This window comes from Conger conger, chromosome 13 (assembly GCF_963514075.1).
Source record: "Conger conger chromosome 13, fConCon1.1, whole genome shotgun sequence".
NCBI classification, from domain to species: Eukaryota; Metazoa; Chordata; class Actinopteri; order Anguilliformes; family Congridae; genus Conger; species Conger conger.
Genome location: NC_083772.1, coordinates 27,158,159 through 27,183,638, shown reverse-complemented (window position 1 = coordinate 27,183,638; position 25,480 = coordinate 27,158,159). Strand labels below are relative to the sequence as shown.

Genomic DNA, 25,480 nt, shown 5'->3' with positions numbered 1-25,480 from the left:
TTTTATATTCACAGAAAATACAATGATGTCAGAATGCTTGACAAACTTTGGAGTTGAAAATGTACAAGGGCAGAATGTATTAAGTCCACTAAGATTTCATTCATGTCTATATAAGAAAGCAAAACAAAAATTATGCATGTTCTCATTATACTTTAATAATAGGTATTTACAATAGATATTTTTCATGGTTGTGTACCCTGACATCCTCTAGTTAATCCCACTACTGTTTGCTCAGAATTCGTATTGACTGTTGGCTGTATTGACCCTGGGTTTGCTTCCATTTTTCTGATATATATTTTTTAATAACCTGGCTCTTGCTTCTCCCTAGGAACCTTGGGAAATCAGGACTGCGGGTGTCATGTTTAGGACTTGGTGAGTGCCTCTGGTTTAATACCTTTTCACAAGAGACTGCCAGGGAGTCCAGTTATTGTTTTCTGCCTCACAGTGGGCCGACATCTGCTGTTACTGTTTTCTGATCACTGATAGTCCAAATTAAGGGGTGTTATAAAGCTCAATATCTGCAAAGATTGCATTATTTACGGTGACATAACTAAGAGGAACAGGCAATGGCACTGTTTTCTTCCTTTACAAATATGGCTTTGTTACTTTCATATTACAAATGGCATAAATCATTAGATGAGTGGAATTACTGTGACAATAGTGGAATAGGAGAGTGGAATAATAGAGCACAACATTGTGGGGCTCATTCTGATGTCATCATTCTCCATGCACAGGGTGACAGAAACTGTAGGATAGAATGAAGGGGCCCAGTAAAGTAGCACAGCATCCCGCTGAAGCCAAGAGTTGGGCCTCCCATTCCGAAGATGCAAATGCTTCAGCAGTGTCGACTCGACTGCTTTAAAATTCTCCTTTTTTGTGTTCTTTGGGAGAATCACTGTGTTGAACAGCTGAACAGACCGTGTTGGTGTGCTGATTCTCTGTATCCCTTTTGTTAATAATCTGTGAAATGGATACACCTGCCACAGACTGGCCATGTCGCTGGGGGGGAACTCCTCACCCTTCCTGCTACGCGTGAGTGAGCCATAACAGAGCCCAGCTTGTCGTATTAGAGCTCATCCTGATATGTTTGACACAGAGCCACTTACAGTAATACTAGTATATCACAGAAACATTACCTGATATCAGGCTCTCTTATTAGTGCCAAGCAGAGAGAATGAACATGCAGGCTTACTGCTTGTGTAACTCTTTTGTATAACACATGGGGATTGAACCCACAACATTTTCTAAGTTAGGTGGACAACCTTTGGTCTAACTATCATAGCACCATAGCAGTATGTTTATCACATAGTATCCTGAAAAAAGGTGCCACATTTTAAAGCATTGTTCCACTAGCAGTGCACATTTTTCGAGGTGTGTTATGCTCAGTCAGAAATAATTTGGGTATGTTGGCGTCACCTAGAAAGCAATTAACCAGGTGTGCATTATGTAGAACACCTTGGCTGCTGACCCACAAACACATACTATTTGACTTTGTACCTATTACTCTCATTTCCTGCACTACCATTGACAGGTATTAATAACAAAAATTTTAATTTACAGTTAGCTAACCCCCAAACCAGGGCATGCAGGCTGTTTGCCATCATGCATGCCCTGAAAGAGAATCAGAGGCAGAGTCAGCAAATATATTTCAGGACCAAAATACCATCAGGGCCCTGTGACGCACTAGTATATAGAACAACCCAAAAGTAAATTAATGACCAAGGAAATGGTTCTTTAATACAAACCTAATGTCAGGCTTCTTCCCTGTTTCTGTAAAGTTCTAATGTTAGTTGTTAATGTTAAGCCACCATAAAAACCCACTTTGGTGTCTACCACCCAGTTTTTAACTTTTCAAGCAGATATTATATATGTATAGGAATACTGTTTATTATTAACGCACTAAGAGGATTATTTAAGATTTAAGAAGGTGATGCTCTCACAGAAGAAAAAGGGTAAATTAATGATTGGCAGGAAGGTTATAAATATGAGGAGGAAAGGAAAGGGTTATTGGTTCAGGCTCTTATGAAGTTATGTAACAGCCATGTTTTCATCCTGCTGTTTAGAAAATCTCACTATCACACAGACCATCAAGTCAGTCAGTGGGGGCCTCTCTATGTTGCCATGGCATTGGATCTTCTCCTCGATTCAAACATCAGAGGTTTGCCTAAACCAGGCACGTACGCACACTCAGGCAAATGTGAACATACACACAAGAACAAGCATACAAAAACAAAAAATGTGCATATACAAACACACTCAAGCATACAGACAGATGTAGATGCATACACACAAAACCCATACACGCGTGCACACACACACACACACGCACACACACACACACACACACACACACACACACACACACACACACACACACAGATATATTTCTAAAAAGAAAGGTTTTCTTTTTCTGCTACCAATTGTCTACTGTACAGCAGATGGAGAGCCCTAATCACACTCCAGCAGCATATCTGAGGCTGTTGCATAGGTTTGAAGGAGTGGACTAGGCAGGTCAATGCCATCGTGACAACAGTGGGAGTTACATCACACAAATTCTAATAAAAGTAAGAAAAAGACCAGGAGCTAGCCCTTGATGCCACAAAAACCTTTCGCAATAGATTTCTCTGTATAACAGGGTATCACTGCAGATACTGCAGTGAAATCCATTTTTCCAACTGATTTAACCAAGGTGCAGACTGCAGAGACTGACTTCCCTCAAGTATATTTTTTGATAAAATCTTGTGTACAGTGTACAGTGATTAGCTCCAGCTAATAAACTGAAGCACTCATATTCTCTATGATTACTCCCCATGCCTGAACACTGTGATTTAGAGCACAGAGCTGCCTGTATGGTGTTAACAGCTCCTGAACACAGTGGAGAAGAGAGTGGGGAAAGTGCTGGCTATAAGAGCCAAACAGTCATGGCTCAGCTGTCTCTCTGGGTCACTGGACATATCGCCCAAGGGAACAATTCAAACAGAAAAGCACTGAGCACTCCCCCCTGTATGTCTCCCTTAAACCAACACCGTCTCAGAGGGTGATGCTGTAGTATTTTGCGCATATCTCTTCTGTTCTGTGTGTACATTTCGCATGCAGGTCTCGGCTCAAATGTTCCAGCAAATAACTAACCCGTTTCACTCGGGTGAATGCAGAGTGAATACTGCTCCCTGAAATGGCTTTTGCCTCATTACATCAATGTTTTCTCATTTCATTAATCTATTGGTTCCTGAAGCACAGAGCAGCACAAATTGCCCCTCCATGCTCTGCCTTCTGGTTCCCCACAGCAGGTACACAGCCTTTTATTCCAGGCTTGAGATGTGTAGCACAAGATGGGTGAACCTTCTTCTGTAGCCCCTGTCCATTATTGATAATGGTTCATTATGTTTCATCAAGGGACTTTGGCACCATGTGTCTTAGACTTAATTTCGTAAGATTAAGGTAAGGACCAGAGCCAGTGAATGACTGGTTCACCAGCATCTCAGAATGTGTGAAAAACACGATGGTAGATGGTCTTGTGATGAGCAGGAAAATCGATTCAGTGCTGACAGGTCAAGTCTCAGCTGTCCCTGGCTGATGTGAGTGGCCATTGATCACAGGGAAATTGAAAGGGATAGCAGGTACATTAATTTAGCTGACATTAGAAAACAGGTTCTACTTACAATCGGTGGGCACTGATTGATGGTAATGGCCAAATGGTGGACATATTAAACAGTAGCTGGTGCTCCAGCATTGACCCTTCTAGGCTGATGATCCAGATCGAGGAGATATAGTATGGAAGAGGTCAGAACAAGGAATGGCTGCAGGACATTAATGAACTTTTGAATCACATAATGTTTAGAGAGTTTAAATAGCTGTCTAGTTGACGGTAAAATTCAGATACTGCCCTATGAACCTAGGAACATTCTTTGTCTAGCCATTAACCCCTTAAAGATCTACAGTCAATATATCCCAACCACTACTCTGCTGGGAACAGATCTAAACCAGCCTAGAGGCATGTATCATAGAGAACACAATTGTCATGCTAAAAGAATGGGTTTGACCATAAGACCTTAACACATAGTAGAGGTGCATCAGCACTCCTGTGGAAGGGCAATTAAGGTGCCCTTTCTCATGTGACTACGGTAAAACCAATAAACCAATAATGATCAAACCCCCTGAGTCAACAATTTGCCTGTTACATTTGGCACACATTTAATTTGTATTAATATAATTTCCCTCTTAAGGATTAGTAATAAATGGTCAATTGACATCTTTCCTTTTCTCCGTTGTCACTCTGGGATCAGTGCTGTAGTGATTTTTGTTCAGTTGGTTAGCTGAGCCACTTCAGGTCCCGCTCCACTTATAATTGGATTGCAGAAAAAATGAGCAACATTGCAGAATTGGAAAAAGAGAGTGATCAATCACTCAAATCGTCTAACCTACAGTTTTTAATAATCCTCTTTTTTTCACAATTCCCCTCAGGTGCTTTCTTCTGCTCCTAGACCTGTGTTAATAATGGTTACTTGGAAAAAAATACTAGTGGTTACTGAGCCTACTGCATTGCTATGGACATACCGCATTGCTATATTCCTCACATCATGATCGTACTTTTCAAAAGCAGCGCATGTGGATAGAGGGGAATTGGGTGGGATTCATCAGGATTGTCATAGTGCAGCGTAGTGGCCTGTAATGTAGTGGTTAAGGTACATGACTGGGACCTGCAAGGTCGGTGGTTCGATCTCAGGTGTAGCCACAACAAGATCCAAACAGCTGTTGGGCCCTTAACCCAGGCCCTTAACCCTGCATTGCTCCAGGGGAGGATTGTCTCAGTCTAATCAACTGTAAATTGCTTTGGATTAAGTCAGCCAAATGACAAAACAGTGTCAAAAGTTTTGCTCACACTGGAGGCAGAAACATTACCGTAACACTATCTGCAGACGGTCTGTTGGACAGCTATGGAACCAGTCTGGACACACAGTATGAAAAAAAATATATATATAAATAATAGTAATAATTCCTTTGAATTTGACACTCTTTTGACTTCATCGGAAACGTTCATTCTGTTCTGCAGTTCATGTGATAAATCTTGGTGACAACATTTGCAATAAATTGACTCAAGAGCAATGCAGTAAAGGGCCAATTGAATCTAACCACAGAGTGGAAGTCTCTTAAAATTAGAATCAATGTTAGGAATTGTGTCTTTTTTCATGATTTATTCTGTTTGATTTTTAAGTTTTGCACTTACTGCACTCTGCGCATCAATCTCATAGGAGTTGGTATGATGGTAATGGAGCCCTTACTCCTGAATTAGCCCCACCGAACACTGAGAGGCTAAATAGCTACTTGTTTTGGTCAGCTTCTGAGTGATTTAAATAGTTAATGTGTGTGTGGGATCGATTGTGTCCCCATTTGCCAAGGCTCCAAAGCTAATGAAAAACAGGGCTTAGAGCCTAGGAAGAACACATTGCCTGCAGTAACATTCATGTACAGCACAGTAATGTTTTAGCATGAAATCTTAGCAGGCTGTTGATCTACGGTATGATGGTTAGCTACAACAAAGGTGGAAAAAGAGAAATAACAGAATGATGCAGTATGAGGCCAGCTGCCTGTCTGAGGCATTGTAGTTTGTCTTTGACTCATTTCAGTCATATGCCCGGCATCAGCATCTTGCTGTGGGCTGTAGATATCTGCTAAGTCATTTTCTCCTTCTGTCTGCATTATCCCTCCACGGGGAAGTGTTTTGGCTCATTCGCTGCTCTACCATATGAGCAGACCGACAACAACAGTGACCCACAGATACTCACTCCTTGGCCGGGCCTCGGACCCATGCGTCCTCCGCGATACGTGGTCTTTGGATCATACAACTTGGGTTTGGGTTTTTACCCTGCTCTGAAGTGAAGGCCTGAGGGACACCCTTTCATAGGCAGGTTCCAAACTTTAAAATCGGCTGTTCCTCATTACCTCAAACACACTGTGACTACATACGAGCTGGAGGTCCTGCCAACGAACGATGATGTGACGCCTCCTGCCTGCATGCCGAGATCCAGCCGAGATTCACTCCCCTCCTGGGAGGAGAAGAGCAAAAGCAGCTCATTTTCAGTTCAAAGATGCTCTCTGACTGAGCTGCAGAGAACTTTTGAAGATGATCATGACTGAGAAAAAATATTTTATAAATAATGAGGGGAAATTATTTATACTTGCAGTACTGTATCATAAAACTTGAGGTGAGCATTTGGGGACGTCCCAGCAGAGAAGCCCACGGTTTATAGCTGAGTAAATGTTTCTTTCTTTGCCACACATACAGTATTTGTATCATTTTAATCCAAAAAATGCACCGGATTTGGTTATTCTCTTATTTCCTGCTGTGGAACAATTGTATCTGATATGTTGAACACTGCATTTGAGTGTGAAGCACCAACTGAGCATGGTTGAATAGTTAACATGAGAAAGGTTTCAAACTACAGCCCTGCTTTCTGGCATAGCACAAACATAGCTATAATCGTCTCCATGACTTCAGGTCCAAGTGCCCAGCCAAAGCAACCACTCATATTCCTGTACCTGCTCTAGGCAGTGATGTCACCTCCCATAGCAGACTTTTGCATTTTTCTAAACTCATCTGTACTTTTGTGTCAGCAGCAGTCAGGGAAAAGAATATTCCAGCAAAAACATACTGTACTACTGTTTATCCCTCTGTCTTTGAAGCTGAAGATGAGAAGTCTAAGGTGTCCTCAGCTTCAGGCTACAGTAAACCTGGTATCAGGTCTGTGCTCCTGCAAGCAGTGATTTTTCCATTCCTCTCAGTTAAAAACAAAATCTTATTCAATCTTCTCATTTTTACCACCTGAATTTCAGTATCAAGATAGTTTCACTTCTGATGAAAGAATGTGGCTGTTTATGTACTGGAAACCATACATCTTGGAGACACATACACACACCTGCATGAACGACTGCAATCATTGGACTGCACACAGCTGCAGGAGGTTGTGGCTGCGATCACAGGCCATCTGCAGGAGGTCGAATGTGTAAATCCAGTTAGAGCTGGGAATCCCATATGTCAGCACACACACACACACACACACACACACACACACACACACTCAGGCAAACACGCACAGTCATATGTGCAGAACATGCACACTAATGTACAATACATACAAATGTACACTCACAAACATATAGAGTATACACATGCATAAACGCACATAAACACATTCAAAACTGTTGAAAAGATGTTTGCCTCATAAATCTGTATTGGCTGTAGGTGTAGGCAGTGCAGCTACTGGGGATCAGCACATCTGAAATAGCCATTTGGACAGCACTTCACTGATCTTTCCCAGAATGCCCCTGAGAAAAGGAGACTTACATGTTTACCATTTTCAGATGAAATGCATTGCTTATAAATATTTTAAATGAACTGTCCCAAAACTATAAGTGTGAGGTTTGATAAGAAATAAGTCTCATTCAGATGTCAAAAGCTTGTAACGTCTCTTTATTTCTCTCTCAGGAACTTGGGTGACTTTTGGAGGCCAGGTTACAGATGAGGTATGAAATTAATTATTTTCCATTCAGTAAACACCATTATGTCCAGCCACCTTAATTCACATTGAATTCAGATAATGAGTGGATCATTGAAGTATCATTTGTTTTCAGGCATAGATAATTATGGAACTAATTTAGAATCACTCATGAGCTCTGTTTAGAATGACAATACCACTTCATTACTGTGCATTGCTGTTCTGATTCATGAAGAGTTTAGTGAATAATTTGGGATTAGAATCATTAGAGGATTCAGTTCAGGACCAGTTGCTGTGGGAATAGCTGATTACAATGAATGTGACATGAGTGGATTTAGTGAAGAACCTCCGTGTGGTTGTCCTTGTGAGTGTCGAGAGCCAAAGGGAAAATGTGGGGCTGAGGATTATGTATGAATGGAGATGGCCTTGCCCTTGGGCTTATCCTTGACCTCTTTGGACTGGCACCCAAGGCCAGCTCCCCACCCTCATTGGATGGCATGAAGGGAACATGCACCCACTGTATCTGCCAGTAGTTTGTCACCAGAGGTTAGGAACAGCTTTATGGAACAGTGAATGATATATCCGCCAGTCATTTGTTCTCTCTTGGAATGGATTTTCATTCATGTAAAGGCAGAGCTTGGCTGACGGCCTCTTCGCTCGAGAGGCCCACTCTGAACCACACTGGGAATTGCTGTTGTTCTCTGGGGCAGATGTATGCCAGAGGCAAAAGTTGTCTTGCTGCAAAGTTGATTGTTGATTTATATGTGCCCAGAGGAAGCAGCCACAATATTTTTGTTTCACGCACTCACTCACTCACTCACACACTCACAAGGTATTGTATCAATTGATTTGGAGATAATAGTGTGCATCAGAAAACCTTGTGTCCTGCGGGGGTCAATAGTGAAGATACAGGACGTAACAGAGTAGTTGGTGGCCAGTAGAATATTTATCTTGGAAGACCTGAAAAGCAGTTGTAATGAGGGACCACTCAGTTATTCTTTTTGTGAGGCTCTGTGAGTTATACCATCGCTCTGAGTTAATGTTCCCGAGATGTTCAGGACTGTAAAATTTCAAATCTCTTCCACCGCCAAGTGATAACGGCCATCTATCATTTTCACTGTCCGATTGTCTGTACCCACATATTTTTAATGGTTTTTATGGCCTTGGAATGGTTTTGGTTTATCATTACCCAATTGGAGCAGTTCATGCATTTTATGTTCACGCTTCCACCCCTCTGGTTCTCTGGATCACTGCCCAGCTTCTTGCTGCAGTCAAATGATTGGAAATGTGCATAATGCAGACAACGGGGGAACAATATTTGATTGGGTCTTGCTGTTTAAATGACAATTTCAAAGACATTACCTTATTCACTCATTTTACTTTAGTGCAAAATGAGGAAAGCTAAATTCTCTTACAGCCTGTGCAATATAACCTGTAATGAAAGCATACTTTTCAGGAGCATTTTCGCTGATTTATGGGTCTCACAAAGTGGAGTCTGGGATAATAGGCTACCGTGTTACTATATAATGGATAGGGTTATTAGCAGGAGGAGGCTATTCAGCAGACCTTATGGAGGAATGTGGAAGATGCTGAAGCATCACAATAAAACAAAATGGTGAAAAAAACATGTTGAAACTGGGAAGGGTTAGGAATGGTGCGCGGAGAATGGAGTGGGTCTAGCAAAGTCAGTAGGCCATAGGCTTGTAGAGGCCATGTGTGCTCATAAGTATGTGTGAAAATCCAAATGCAAGTTTGGGAATTATAATGTGCATAATGTCTGTGATATGCATGTAACACTTGTCACACACATGTAATTTAATTGAATATGTGTATAACACACTGGTCCTCACTCCTGGTCCTGGAGGGGTCCTGGTCCTGGAGAGTGCTGACTTTTGTTGTTACTCATTATTAATTAACAAATTAAAGCTGCTCTAACATATGTGTGGTGCATGCAGCGATGTGTGCAGTGTAACGTTGTAACTGTGGTCGGGTGTTGGGTAGATTGCGGAGCAGCTCATGACCATTGCCTATGAGAGCGGAGTGAACCTCTTCGACACTGCCGAAGTCTACGCTGCCGGGAAGTGAGTGAGACCCAAACCAACCACACATCTCCCACAACTCCTCAAATAATGACCAGTCCCCAATATGCAATTACTTTGACACACATAATGCATATCTGGCAGAACCAAGCATGAAGGGTAGTCTACTTTGTCTATTCACACAGTCTTTTGAAATAACAGTTTAAAAGCAGGGCACACAGAGTTTCCGTCATCAGGTCAGAGTGTGCTGACAGGTCAGGGTGTCTGTGCACTTTGGGGTGATGATAAAATTATGTGATCAAAAGTCTCCATTTTGTGTTTTCTAATCCCTTTTTTCAGGCTGTTTGTATTCTCCATAATAGCTATGAAGTTCAGTCAAGGCAGGGTGCTTTGAAGCTTGAAGTGATGTGAATGGGGCCCCTGAGGTACAACAGTAAAAGTGTTTCATTTCCATAATTCTTGTTTCAGAGCTGAAATCATACTGGGAAACATCATCAAGAAGAAATGCTGGAGGTAAATGTAATTATCTACTACCTAAATGTGTGTGGGTGTTTGTGTGTGGGTGCATGCATGGGGAACTTGGGCATACATAGCTACCTGTGTGCAAATAAAACATATTTCCACTGGTCAGCACTTCTTTTTTACAGCATGAGAGTTGGTTGTTCTGTCTCAATGCTACCAGTACTGATAACACTCCATTAAGTAGTTCTGTCAGTGAAACCATGGCAACCGATAGTTTGATGGGCTTCTGAGCTGTCCTGAGACTTTGAGAAGCAGCTGTGATCTCTCACATTTTTAAAAATTCTTTTTTATTTTTCCTGGAATTTCATTATTAAAGACTTAGCATTTTTTACAAGTTTGCTATCTTTGTTGAAAGCTGAATGGCTGTCCAATCTACTGCCTGAAGGGGATAAGGAAAGATATGATGAGGGAAAAAAAGCAGAAAACTGCTCTGTTATATATACACTCAGTGAACACTTTATTGGGTATTTATTAGACTTATTTTTTAGACTTATGGGACTTCTGCTGCTATAGCCTATCCACTTAGAGGTTTGACACATTGTGTGTTCAGCAATGCTCTTCTGTATACCACTGTTGTAATGCGTGGTTATTTGCATTACTGTCACCTTCCTGTCAGCTTTAATCAGTCTGGCCCTTCTCCTCTGACCTGTCTCATTAACAACGCGTTTTTGCGCGCAGAACTGCTGCCTACTGGATGTTTTTTGTTTTACCTAATAAAGTGGTAACTGAGTATAACCCTGTCTGATACAGATCATACACATAATTTCCTTTTTCTTTTTCTTTTAAAATGTATTGTTCTGATCATTTTCCTGCAGCCTAAAATGTCCTTTATTCCAAAACCTCAGGCTCTCTCTCTCTCTCTCTCTCTCTCTCTCTCTCTCTCTCTCTCGCTCTCTCACACACATACACACACACACACATACACAATTCTGTGGCACTCATCCAAGTTCGTTACAGCTGTAGTGTTTTCCTTGTTTCCATATTTCATTAAACGGTTATATAAAATATGCTAATGGTAGCCTTGCAGCTCTCTGGTAATGCTGAGCGTGGGACATCAGGTGGTCCACACAGCCAGCTCATTTGCCATGCATATTAATCTGAGTCCTAAAGGATGGCCAATATGCTAAACCACAGCAGGAGATAAAATATTCAGCAATCATAGTAAAAAATACTTTTCAGCTTATATGTACAGGTATTGGCGGCACGGATGGTGCAGTGGGTAGCACTGCCGCCTCACAGCAAGGAGGTCCTGGGTGCGAATCCCCGTCGGCCGGGGCCTCTCTGTGCGGAGTTTGCATGTTCTCCCCGTGTCTGCGTGGGTTTCCTCCGGGTACTCCGGTTTCCTCCCACAGTCCAAAGACATGCAGGTTAGGCCGATTGGAGAGTCTAAATTGCCCGTAGGCATGAGTGTGTGAGTGAATGGTGCGTGTGCCCTGTGATGGACTGGCGACCTGTCCAGGGTGTATTCCTGCCTTTCGCCCAATGCATGCTGGGATAGGCTCCAGCCCCCCTGCGACCCTGATCAGGATAAGCAGGTTCAGATAATGGATGGATGGATGGATGTACAGGTATTTAGTGCATGTTTACAGTGACATTATTGCACTGCCATTTCAGTGTGGTAATACTTGTTTGCAAAAGTAACTAATGGATAAGACTCTCATATTGGTTTTACATATCTTATGTTTTAAAATAAAGCCTGTTAGGCAGGGCTTTGGAGAGCAATGGAATGAGTCATATCTGGACAAGGGTCTCATTTCCTCTTTGTATTCTCGTGTTAGAGTTTGAGCCACTGATGGGACTGTTGTTGAATGTGTTCATACGTATATAATATCTCTGATTCTAATAGCTATTGTCTCCTTCCATCTTCCTATCAGGCGTTCCAGTTTGGTCATCACCACAAAGCTCTACTGGGGTGGAAAGTAAGTGTGCTCTTCATAAACTCAGATGTTTTGGTATCCAGGGACCTAAGCAAAGCTCTGACTTACCCTGTGAAATGAAGCCACAACAATAAATAAATATTTATAAAATATGTATTTATCTTATTGCAATTTTTGTCTCTATTGTCTGTATTGGAAGAGATGCGTTAGGAAACTGTGTATTTTTATAAACTTTAGAAGTGCTCAAAGTTGCTGTTAAAGCATCACAAATACAGCACTCATTCTGTCTCCTCTCCATGATTTATACAAAGGAGTGCCACGTATATAACCACTTCGGTCTATCAGTTGATAAAGAGTAGACCTGCAGTCATGTGCAACCATCTCTGATATATGAAACATGGATGTTTAGTTACTAAGGCAACCAGAAACACATTGGGCCAGATTTACTAAGATTTTTGCAGCGGAAATACATTCACTCTATTGCACTCTATTGTTACCAACAAATTAACAACCAATTCACTAAGTCTGTTACTAATTATGCAGTTTAATAAATGAAACACATTAATTCGCAATTGTGCAGTAGGAAACGTCAGAAAATGTCAGAAAATGCTTACACGTCCAGATTACAAGGCACTGAGAAATGTAAACTAAAAATATTTAGTTTAACAGGTTATATTACCTGAGGTTTTCCCCTGTGAAACACACACGCACACGCACATACAAATACACACACACACCCACACACACACATTTGTGCCAGGTGACTCTCATAACATGACGCTTGCAAATTCAGTGCACCTAATGAAATTACCAAGAAGTTTCCATTGTGGCTTCATCTTACCCACACACCATATTAGTAGAATTTTAAACCAAGAATGAATAAATTACACCAAAACAATGTGTACACTGGGTCTTCATCTGGATAAGCAGATCCCAATATAGGTAGAAATGCTGATGTGATGCTGAAATGTTATGGTGTATTTTAAAATGAATTAATGTGGTGTACAAACTCTGTTGTCCTTAACGACAGTGCTTATTCTATCCCGCACCTACATCTTTTCGGATGTGTATGTATTAGTATTTTTATTACTCTTCATATCATATCTTAGCTATCTAATCTAATCATAGCAATATTTCCTGTAATACACTCATCACTTATAGTGGCCTTCATAATGTTTGGGACAAAGACCCATAATTTATTTGCCTCTGTACTCCACAATTTGAGATTTGTAATAAAACAATCACATGTGGTTAAAGTGCACATTGACAGATTTTAATAAAGGGCGGTTTTATATATTTTGGTTTCACCATGTAGAAATTACAGCAGTGTTTAGTGTTAGGGACACAACAATATTATGTAAATGAAAGTAGTCATGTTTTCTATTTTGCTTTGCATGCTTGAAGCCTGTGATTCAGGGACATCACCAATTGTTGGGTGTCTTCTCTGGTGATGCTCTGCCAGGCCTGTATTGCAGTCATCTTTAGCTCACGCTTATTTCAGGGGCAAGTCCCCTTAAGTTTTCTTTTCACCATATGGCATGCTAAGTTGGGTTCCGTTCGGGTGATTGACTTGGCCACTGAAGAAATTACCATTTATTAGCTTTGAAAAACTCTATGGATCATTTTCTTCAGCAGACGTAGTGGTTAAGGTACATGACTGGGACCCGCAAGGTCGGTGGTTCGATCCCCGACCTGTAGCCACAATAAGATCCACACAGCCATTGGGCCCCTGAGGAAGGCCCTCAACCTTGCATTTCTCCAGGGGAGGATTGTCTCCTGCTTAGTCTAATCAACTATACGTTGCTCTGGATAAGAGCATCTGCAATGCTCTTGCCATTATGTAATGCATTATGTAATGCAATTAATGTTGCTACTATCATCAAAAGTTCTATCATCAATGAAGATAAGTGGGCACGGCACCTTCCGCAGCCGTACATGCCCAGGCCATAACACCCCCAACACCCCACATCACAGATGAGGTGGTATGCTTTGGATCTTGGGCAGTTCCTTCTGTCCTCCAAACTTTGCTCTTGTCATCACTCTGATATAAGTTATTCTTCATCTCATCTGTCCATAAGACATTTTTCCAGAACTACTCTTTTAAGTACTTCTTGACAAACTGTAACCAGGCCATCCTGTTTTTGTGGCTAGCCAGTGGTTTCCATCTTGGAGTGTAGCCTCTGTATTTCATGTTCATGAAGTCTTCTGTGGATGGTGACCATTGACAAATCCACACCTGACTCCTGAAGTGTGTTTCAGATCTATCTGACAGGTGTTTAGGGATTCTTCTGTCATCAGCTGTGAAGGTCTGCATAAAAATACCCTTTAATAAAATCTGAGAATGTACACTTTAACCACATGTTAATGGAGGGCACTTATGGAGTGCACTGTATATCTGGTCACTGCTATACCTTTGTGTGATACACATAACTTACCTACTGTGTCATATTCATAACCTTTCTGTCGCTGTGGAGTGTGCATTGTTCTTACCAGATATGAAACCTACTTCGATCTGAGACTTTTTATTTAATTATTTAACTCCACAGTGCATTGTTGTTAGCAACACAGCTGGCAGAAGTGATAAGGCTAAAGTGGCAGATTCTTTCTCTCTGTTCCCCTTTCCTCATGAATATTAATCCTTTCCTCTGAGTGAGAGGAATACATTACAAAGAACAAACTCACATGCTGTAGCACACAGCACCTGGTGACAATGGCCTTGCAGATTATAGAAATAGATTGACAGGCTAAACCTATGATTTGCTAATGGAAATGTACAGGAAATGCCGAACAAGTTTATCTTGTGCCTGAATTGTCATGCAGAGGTTGGTTGGCACTATCCCAGACAGATCAACATTCTGCCGTTTTCTACTTCAGAGCATTCCTGTTTCAGCATTCTAATGATGTATGTGTGTGTACGTGTGTGTGTGTGTGTGTGTGTGTGTGTGTGTGCGCGCGTGCATGTGTGGTGTGTGTGTGTGTTCCTGTAGAGCGGAAACAGAAAGAGGCCTCTCGAGGAAGCACATTATCGAAGGTGAGATATACAGTGGCTCTGCTGTCCCAGCCCATTCCACTGTCACTGGTCCCTCTCCACTGCACTCCTCCACTCATGTTCTGTCACCTCCCACACCTCTGCCACATTTCTCTACTTTATATCTTTCACCCCCATTACATTCTGTTGAAGCATATATGGAAAGGCATTTAATATTCAGTGCAAGACATTTCTGCAGTGTAGAAATGTAGGCTGCGCACACTCTAGACTACTGCTTGGGGTCCAAAAGTATGCCTGTGTCACACCTTTAGCACACTGATTCTCTGGTGCTCACAAAATGGAGAATTTTCCTGGACAGCACACCACATATCAGGGAATCATATAACTCACCTCACGTCTTTAACACACTCACTGCTTTCCAAAAAATCCCCTGCATGATTAATCACACAGTCCATCGCCCTGCCCACACTCTGACCACACCTTCTGCTGCCCACTGCTCTGCCCTCACAAATAACACACTGCTGAAGAGACCTGCCGGCTCCCCATGCTTCAACCAAACTACTTACCTCACATATCAGTGGCCTGCTTCTCCCCCATACTGTTATCTACACCCTGCTTACTGCCTACATGCTGCTATGTTACCTCTCTTTACAGTCATTTAGCAAGCTGTCTTTCTCAGAGCAGCTGAAGTACATAAGCACTTCCATTTATGAGAAAAAAAGTTCAGTAGTACTTCAGAAAAGAATACTGTGCTTAAAGAAACCATGTGAAAAGAAGTACTAGACTCAACTGTAGTATGGGAAAAAGAGGCCTGCCTGCTCCCTGATTGGTGGAGAATCCTTCCATCCTCCTGTAGGAGCTCAGGTCTGGAAGTATGATCCTGGGACCAGCATCCAGGGACTCTTTAGTCCTATAAACAGGCTTCCTGCCTGCTACATTGGGTATCTAGATCCCAGAAGCCTAAAGAAGTAATGAATTCTGGTCTTATCTGCTCTTTGAAATCCAGAACATATGTTTCCACTCCTCCGCTGCCACCACCTCCAACCCAAGGCTAACCTTCTTCAGAGAGAAGCCGTGCTCTTGCATGGCCAGTGGTTTCCTGTCCTCCACAGTTTATGAAATACTGGTGCACTCTCTGGGTTGTGGTTATATTTGTATACTGCCCAGAGCCTGTCAAGTCAGACAGAGCTTGTGGTAGTGTTTTCATGTGCACGGACAAGGTCTGGCAATTATGGGCAGACTTCACTGGCTCAATATGACAGGTCCACATCTGAAAACCAGTCAAAAAAATCTATCTGTGTGAGTGAATCTGGATTGGAGATGCGGGAATTATACAGTGAGAGAGGTGTACTAAGGCTGCAAAACTATCTGAAAGCTGTATGACTTCAGCAACAGCTAGTAAACATAGTAAGTTAGCTTAATAGTAATTAAACATTCCTGTTGTTGTGTAACTGAAATGGCTCAGTGACATAACATACTGCGTGGGGGTGATATTGACTTTGGAGCATAGTTTCCCTCCATTTGACTCACGAGAAGCAAACACATGTATTAGATAAAGAAGCTAGCTCTGTTTCACATAGATCAATCTGAGATGATTGAGTCACTGATACTATTAGAGAGAGGAGTGAGGAAAGTAAATACTGTTTACACAGAGCTCCAGGGCAGAGGTTACATTTTCACCCGACTTGATGGTTACCAAGCTCTGTTGTGTTCCTCTGCAGTGTAGCCCTCCAGGTTCATGGTAGAACAGCTTAGATACCCACAGACCTGTGTGAGTGTGAATGAAGCGCTAACTAACCTGTAAAACTAATGGACTTCCGTATCTACACACTCTCAGGACTGAAGGGCTCCCTCCAGAGGATGCAGTTGGAATATGTCGACGTGGTCTTCGCCAACCGTCCTGACAGCAACACACCTATGGAGGGTGAGTTTGACTTGATGAGGTCACAGGTATTTCTGCAGTCAGAAGATCAAGCCTAGTGGAGCTCCCCCCTGAGTATATCTTACCCCACTCCCAATTATGGCCTATTTTTAGTTTTTTGTATGACCAGAACTACACAAATAACAACACAAAAACACAATGAAAGTGTGTCCACAGTGAGGCAGTATCTGATTTAAGGTTTACTCCAAAAGGAACACCCTCCATAGTGGTATCCCTGACATGTCAAAGTGGAAGTGATCTTCTTGTCTTTGCAGCATAATTTCTGGCAGTAACTCGGCTTTGGAGCACTCTGATCCAACAGTCCAACACTGCGTACATTCTGACTGTATCACCTGGCATAACTTCGCTCAGAAAAAATGAAAAAGTAACAGTTTGTATGATGTCTGTGAATGACTCACACATTGCATATTCTGTTCTCTGTAAATCTTTAACCTCACTCACACACTTGAGTTGAGGATGCTAGTTGACCCCCCCTACGAGCTGCAGCTGTACACTGCAGAAAATGGAAAAATACAAAAACCCCAGCTGTGTGAAAGCTTCATTCACTCATAGCTCTCCAATCCCTGAAAGGTCCAGAGAACAGTGCTCCATTAAATAATTATGAGTTAAGTGGATTTTAGTCATTTAGAAATTGAATGAAAAGGGTTAGAACAAATTACTAAAACAAAAGCAGCAAAGCAGATTATGCTTTTGTGCCACAGTTCTTATCAGCATGTCCTATCACTGCTTTGCTGCTGCCGTCTCCATGCGCTCCCCTTGCTCCTGTTTCTCACCGTCAGGAGTGGCGAGCAGCTTGATACCACCATCACCACGATGAAGATCCCAGTGCTCAAGTGATGGGCACTGTGATTACTGTGATTACAACAATAATCTAAATCTAAAATAGCAATTATCATCAAAGAAGCTGGAATCGCAGTCATTGCTGCCACGGTGCTGTCACATGTGCTGTAATTAGCGGTGATGTACTTATTGCTGGTTTTAGGGCTGCTTCTCCCAGCTATAGTCCTTTCCCCAAGGGCTTCCCTCTGTCCTCTCCTACTGTGGCAGTTGAGGTTGAAAAGTTTGTGTGGGATGGGGTTGGGAGGGTCTTACCAATTTTGATGGAGTATAGTCCAGTGGTTATGAATGCCCAGTGCATATTTATCGAGGATTTGTACTATTAGAAAATAAAAATGTGAGATTCCCGCCTCCGCAGACGTACACAGAACAATTACTCTCCGGTGCGACAGCATGTTTCTGTCTTTCCACCATTCTTCCTGTCTAATACCGTAACAAGCACATCTTCTATTTTTTCTCTATTTCATGCTTTAGACAGAAGTGCCAATTACGTATGCGGCCAGCCTGACGTCGCCTTCCCTGATGACAAATCAATGTCATCAGGCAGTGATATTTATGATCACTTATCATCTCCATGACAACATCACCCGCATGAACACACACACACACACACACATTCAGTATGTGAATCTACCCCCCCAAGGGCTGCAGGGCTGATATAGAGGATAAAAAAACACTTTTTTCCATTATTGTTTTTTTTCTCTTGAATCTGCTTTTGACATCCCCCTCGCCCCCCTGCACTTCGCCCACACACTCACAGAGTGATCGGGCTTCCTACCTCTTTTGATTCCGTCAATAGCGTTTAGAAAACAGCTCTAGTGTGAGATCTCAGCTGCTGCCCACAGACAGGAAGGGCTCTTCATCTCCTTGGTTCTGCTTGTCTCATTCCCAGCTTCACTTTTCCCAAGTCGCTGGCACCACCAGGGGCTTGTCCCTGAAATGTCTGAAATTAGCTGGTTTGGAGGATCAAATGGCCAAAATACAAAAGCACAGGGTGGTACCCGTCTCTAAGCAGTTTCCTGTCAAAAATGTTCCTGGATGTAATTACGTATCCTGAAACCTCAAGTTGATAAATGCTAATAAGTAAAGTGAGGTCTACTTTCTGCTTCCCTGTAAACCACCAGCCCACTCAGAATGAATTAGTTTCAGCTCTTGACTGACATGCCTGTAGACACTGCTACCCCCATTGCCAGGGTTGATTCCAGGGTATAGGGAATGCTCCATTCACCACAGTTAATGAAAACTGAAGGTTTGTGTCCTAGATGCTATATCCCTGTCATGCCCTTGACTGAGGCAAATAACCCTAGTTGGTTATTGCACTGCAGTATGAACGAACAGCATGGCAAAATGTAAGATCTTTATATAGATCACCACTGATAAGGGCATCGGTCATGTAAGCAAACAATGGAATAGCAAGGAATGGAATTGTATGGGTTTTGGTGAAGCACTCCTAGAAACAGTAACAGTCTCTGATTAACTGCAGGTAAGAAAGAGAGCACACTGTGGATTTGATGTAGTAGGCACTCCATGGAGCAGACACTGAATTAAATGGATATCAAACCACATACATTGACACTCTTGCACATACAGTGGATTTCAGTTTTAGATTTTTAAGAAATTTGCAAAAGTTTGTGATTATGGATTACTAAGTGTAGATTAATGGGCAAAATGGCAATTTGTATCAATTTAAAATAAAATTAAATCTCTGCAAAAAGTGAAGGGGTCTGAATATTTTCTGAAGCCACTGTACATTGTAAGGTCTGCATACTAAAATTGTATGTGTGCATTCATGTGTGATTACAGTATTTTACTTTAAATGCTGTTTGTCCAAATGTACTGTATGTGAGGGAACATTGCATGCAATATATAATTGTCTCTGATGATTCTAATGTTTCTGATTTTGTATGCACAGGCAGACACATGCATGCAAACAAGCTTGTGCACACACATATGCACATATGCACGCTCTCTCTCTTTCTCTCTCACACACACGCACACACAGACTACCATGTGTCAGGCACTGACTTTATAGGCAGGTATGTAGTTTTCGAACTCCCTAAAGTGGTGAGCTGTCAGCAATATTGCATTTCTCTCTGATACCTTGCTGCTTGCGTGTCATGCATATTAAAGGTGCTATAGAGATTCTGAGCACACATCTGAACTATAGAAAGCCTAATGGGTTTGTGACATTTTATTTTTACCTATTTGCATAAATAGTTCTTTAAAAACCTTTGAAAATGGGATTGGAACCTGTCACATCACTGCATATGTGTCCATTCAGAGTTGTGGCCTCCTGCCTTGCAGGACAAAGGGAGTGGGCGTTATGTTCAACAGGAGATTGACTGTTAAGCCTGTTTAGAATGAGAAAAGCAACCGTGCCGGGAAGATTTGCCCTTGCAGCGAATAAATGCAAATTTGCAAGACGGTGGTTCTTCTTTGCTTCCCACATGTACCACCTACTCGTGCCCTATGCCGCTGTCTCTCTGTCTCTCTATTTTTTTACTTGCATCCCTTTCCTCCTGATTACAGATTTTGTATTAATCACACACACATGTAGACTAACACAGACACACAAACACACGCATAAGCATGAACACGCAAGTGCATGCTCGCGCACACACACACACACACACACACACACACACACACACCCAGAACTCTTTTATTTTAAGTTACACACTCACTTCTCACTTGAAGTCAGTTTGTTTAGTTGCTCAACTGATTGACTTGTGTCTCCCCAGAGATTGTGAGAGCGATGACATATGTGATAAACCAGGGCATGGCCATGTACTGGGGCACATCCCGCTGGAGCGCGATGGAGATAATGGTGAGTGAATACACAGACCCCACACCCACCGTTCTATACCCTCTATACTCTCCCTTACCATTCTACACCTCACATAAAGCACTTCTCTCTCAGTCATAGTAAACCCACTGCTCTCCTGCATCAGAGTTGCACACATTTCTCTGCACTTCACTCCACTTTAGGCACAGGCTACTGTCACTGCACTAAGGGCATTTTGGCTGCATGTGCTATTTGGGGGTCATCCGAGTCTCTTGAGTCTGAGGGGTTCGCCTTTCCTGACAACCTCATCCGAGCAATCAGCCTGCCTGTGTCGATGTGCAGGGCAGCAGTGACATGCAGACTTATGGAGAGCTGGAAGTCATTTTGGATGAGGAACAGCCTTGGACTGAGTCCTCCAGAACCACTGGGATTTTTTCGTCTTATACTTACTTGTCCATATTTAAAAAAACAGTCAGAAACTCTTCATTTCCACTATATTAGTCATTGGAAATAGGATGAAGAATTAATTTCCTGTGGAGTTTGCACAGAATGTTCACATATATGCGCTTTCATCTTTGAGTAAACCTTGGACATTTCTGCTTAGCTGTTTCGCGAAGGGGGAGGGGAGTGGAGGTTGGTTTAATTGTAAAAACTGCGGATAATTCCCAGTTTGGGGGAATATTGGAACGTCTTCAGACGCTCTGCTCTCTCTGTTGTTGCTTTTGTTTTGTTTTTCTTCATTGTGGCAGTTTGTCAAATCCCAGTGTATGCTAATTCTGTGCCATTTAATTAAAAAAAGGAATCTGAAGAAAATGCTTTGTGAGTATTAGTGCAGATGAAAGCACTGTAATTTAAACTGCATGAATAATTCATGGTTATAAATGGGGCTTGTCAATCGAACGGCAGAGGGAGTTGGAAGCAAAGGCCAGGAGAGGAGCGGAGATCCTGCTTTGGGCTGTAATTTAGATCAGGGTTGCATCCTGGTGTCAGAATAGAGAGTGCCACTTCCACACTCTCCCACACTCCCACACTCACACTGCAGGCAACGTGGAAATGCCTGTGGTGGCTAAAATTACAGGTTGGATGAACACTGCAGGGAGACTATAACCCTGTACAGTATATCAGACAGAAAGACACCCAGGGCAGGCAAATGTAACCATAACATTTTAAACCTACCGTATCACACCTTACCTGCATATTAAAGCATTTTATTTTTGTTCAGAATACTCATTTTATAAATGCTGGCATTTGCAGACAAGGCATGGATGATATTTGGGCCAACCCCCTGCTTGCAATACCAAACTTCACATGAATTTCATGCCCAGTTGTGGTACCAAGGGATTGAAGCTGAGAATCATTGCATCATTATTTCAGAGCCAAATAATTAGCAGAGTAGATCCTCTTTGCTGTAGCAGTGAGTGTATTAGAGTGAATTAATCTTCCTGCTGACAGACCCAGTGACACTCAAAATCTATTGCATTTTAGTTTGCCACTGCAGGCAAGTGCCATTACTGTGAGCTAGGGAAAATCACATGTAAACAAACACAACATAATACAAACATAATGACAGTTAATTGATTTTAAGTCAAGTGATTGAATAGTTATGTAATCGCGGTGCTGTACTGCTTTTCCGCTGAAATCAGAGCACGCTATGATCACATAGTTAAGCTTGGTAAGTAAGATTGAGATGAGGGAGATAAGCCTGCTTCTTTTATATTTAGTTTTAAATGCACAGTTGGATAATAAATTAAAAAAGAATAAATAATACATTCAGTACTACTTCAGTGTCTAAAATATTTATAGCATTCATAGAATATATTAATTCAGTTTGGTGTATGGCCCAATTAAGAAAATGTGTGGCTGTAATTAGATACAGGCACAGTGAATGGAAGAATACATATAAAGAAATACATATAGAAATATAAAAATAATATATGAAGAAAAATCTGTCTTGCAGCAAGAAGAAATGGTGTGGAACATGAAGTGTTAAAAGAAAGTTGTAGATTTTTTTAGATAAATTACAATGTTTAATGTTTAAAATGTTTGAAATTGTGAATGGCTGTGTGTGTGTGTGTGTGTTTTCCTGACTGCCTCCTCTCCCTCCCTGTAGGAAGCATACTCCGTAGCTCGGCAGTTTAACATGATTCCTCCAGTGTGCGAGCAGGCTGAGTATCACCTCTTCCAGAGAGAGAAGGTGGAGGTGCAGCTCCCAGAACTCTACCACAAGATAGGCAAGTGTCAGCCAGTGAAAAGCTTAATGCCTTGACTCCCCATGCACTTCTCCTCCCCCTAACGCTCAGCCAACTAAAACAGCACAGGCTGTTGTGTCCGCAGCTGTCCTGTCTGTCAATGCAGGTGTTTACTACTGACCTGTGTGTGTTATGTGGGGCGCAGGTGTGGGTGCTATGACCTGGTCACCGCTGGCTTGTGGCATTATCACTGGGAAGTATGAGAATGGAATCCCAGAAACCTCCAGGGCCTCCATGAAGGTATGACAGGCTGTCTGCCCAGCTCACCGCTTTTCTGTCTTACAAGTGTCACAAGGTTTAGATGTCCATTTGACTGTCTGCCCTTGCAGCTCATTTCACTGAAACCTCTGAACAATTACATTGCGAGTATGTGCTAATCCTGGTACAGGGCTCATTCTGTCCACCAGTACAGCCTGAGGAAGCGTGTATAGCCACCTTTGTTACTGTTTGAGTGTATTGCAGTTTTGGATTTTGAGTATGAAATTTGTTGAACGCCTCCTTCTCTCTGTCCCAGTCATACCAGTGGCTGAAGGACAAGATCGTGAGTGATGACGGCAGGAAGCAGCAGGCCAAGCTGAAGGAGCTGGGCCACATCGCTGAGAAGCTAGGCTGCACCCTTCCCCAGCTGGCCGTGGGTAAGGCCAGGGAAGGTGGCTCTTCCTCAAGCCCCTCCATTTCCTCATCATCCACACATCAGTTCCCCTCACGCAATTATGAGTAAGACAGGCACTGTGAGAGCGTGGTTCCTGTTACAGTGGACATGCTCCCCTCTGCTGGACACTAGCGGCATCTCAGCTGAGATACAAGGTCTGAACGAGGTTTGCTCATCCTTACCGGGTTTGCAGGTGAAGTCAAGGCACTCAGATCACAAGCATTTGTGCTACTGTTCTGCCCTTCAGACAGATCTTGTGTCTGACTGAGCCCTTATCAGACCAGCATTTAAAGTCACCCCCCAAGTAAAGTTATCAGAATAATAAATAAAATGAGAACTTATGGAGGGAACCCTTTGTGTAGGCTCAAGATGTTTTCACACATGCATACATAGATGAGCCAAAACATTATGACCACTTACAGATGAAGCGAATAACATTATGTTGTAATAGCAGCGCATGTCAAGGTCTGGGATATAAGCTTGGGGAGTACAAGACTCCAATTCGAACAAATATCTGATTGACTCAATGGCCCCTCAATATGAGCAAGTGGAGCATGGGAGTCCATCTGTTCATCTTTGAAAGCCGTGACAGTAGCCTGTTATACCTAGTTATATAGGGGTGGAGACAGATTAGAAAAAACCCTTCAATGAGAGACTTATTGGATGGCACCACTTTCCCTGGACTAAAGGATTAAATGGACTATTTGCCATTTCTTAAATTTATGATAAGTGGGGTCTCCCTGGCTGTGTGTAATGTTGCTCCAGATATACTTCCTTATTGTATGACATTTATTTGTATTTGTCTGTGGGACTATGCTCCCTCCATTACTTCTAGTGTGCTTTTACTAATTGGACACGGGGAATGCATTAGTTGCGGCCTAGATATACACTGTGCTACCTATTGTTTTTATGACACAGATGAAGGCCAAGTGTCGCTACAAGTTGTTCATGCCAATCCTAATAATTTTTTTCCCATTTTTCACCTGGAGACAGAGTGCCTTGTTTTTTCTTCCTTAGAGCTGCACATTTTCAGTTCATTTACTTTTTGGAGGCAGCTTTTGACAAGGAACATTGTTTCAAGATCTAGGATATATTAGACAGTAAGCGAACAGTTGGTTCTGGTAGTCGACGTGTTGGATGTGGGAGAAATGTGCAGGCGTAAAGACCTGAGCGAATTTGACAAGGGCCAAATCGTTATGGCTAGACAACTGGGTCGGAGCATCTCTGAAATGACAAGGCTTGTAGGGTACTCCCTGTTAGCAGTGACAAGTACTTTCAGACAGTGGTCTGAGGAGGGAGAGACAATGAACCAGTGGCAGGGTGTTTGGCACCCTAGTCTCAGCGATATGCGAGGGCAACAAAGGCTATCGCATCTGCTCTGAACTGACAGAAGGGCTACTTTGGCACTAATCGCAGAAAATGTTAATTATGCTTACAGGAAGAATGTGTCACAACACACAGTGCATGTCACCCTGCTGTGTATGGTGCTGGGTATCCCCAGACCGGTCAGAGTGCCCATGCTAACCCCTGTTTACTGTCGAAAGCTCTTACAATGGACACGCGAGCATCGGAGCTGGGAAAAAGGTTGCATGGTCCGATGGTTTCTTTTACATCCTGTTGATGGCCGGTACGTGTTTGACGTTTACCTGGGGAAGAGATCGCACCACAATGCACTATGGGAAGAAGACAAGCTGGTGGAGGGAGTGTGATGCTCTGGGCAATGTTCTGCTGGGAAGTCCTGGATCCGGGCATGCATGCGGATGTTAATTTGACTCGTGCCACCTACCTAAACATGGTTGCGGACCAGGTACACCCCTTCATGGCAACGGTATTCCCTGATGGCAGTGGCCTCTTTCAGCAGGATAATGCACCCTGCCACACTGCACAATTTGTTTGGGAATGGTCTGAGGAACATAGCTACACTTTGGTGTTGCCCTGGCCTCCAGATTCTGCAGATCTCAATCTGATCAAGCATCTGTGGGATGTGCTGCAACAAGTCAGATCCATGGCAGCTCCACCTTGCAGCTTACAGGGCATAAAGGATCTGCTGCTACTGTCTTGGTGCCAGATACCACAGGACACCTACAGAGGTCTT

General features: G+C 42.5%; 1 protein-coding gene across 1 annotated transcript in view; it reads left to right on the top strand.

The window, feature by feature from the left end:
* kcnab1a (potassium voltage-gated channel subfamily A regulatory beta subunit 1a) overlaps window positions 1–25,480 on the top strand; it is a 49,774-nt gene that overhangs the window by 21,856 nt on the left and 2,438 nt on the right. Inside the window, exons 2-12 of the mRNA XM_061216844.1 lie at window positions 329–372; window positions 7,484–7,521; window positions 9,495–9,574; window positions 10,001–10,045; window positions 11,929–11,973; window positions 14,919–14,962; window positions 16,758–16,844; window positions 20,441–20,526; window positions 22,595–22,715; window positions 22,879–22,973; window positions 23,248–23,368. Of these exons, the coding sequence (XP_061072828.1) occupies window positions 329–372; window positions 7,484–7,521; window positions 9,495–9,574; window positions 10,001–10,045; window positions 11,929–11,973; window positions 14,919–14,962; window positions 16,758–16,844; window positions 20,441–20,526; window positions 22,595–22,715; window positions 22,879–22,973; window positions 23,248–23,368 (806 nt within the window). The remainder of the gene's footprint in view (window positions 1–328; window positions 373–7,483; window positions 7,522–9,494; window positions 9,575–10,000; window positions 10,046–11,928; window positions 11,974–14,918; window positions 14,963–16,757; window positions 16,845–20,440; window positions 20,527–22,594; window positions 22,716–22,878; window positions 22,974–23,247; window positions 23,369–25,480) is intronic.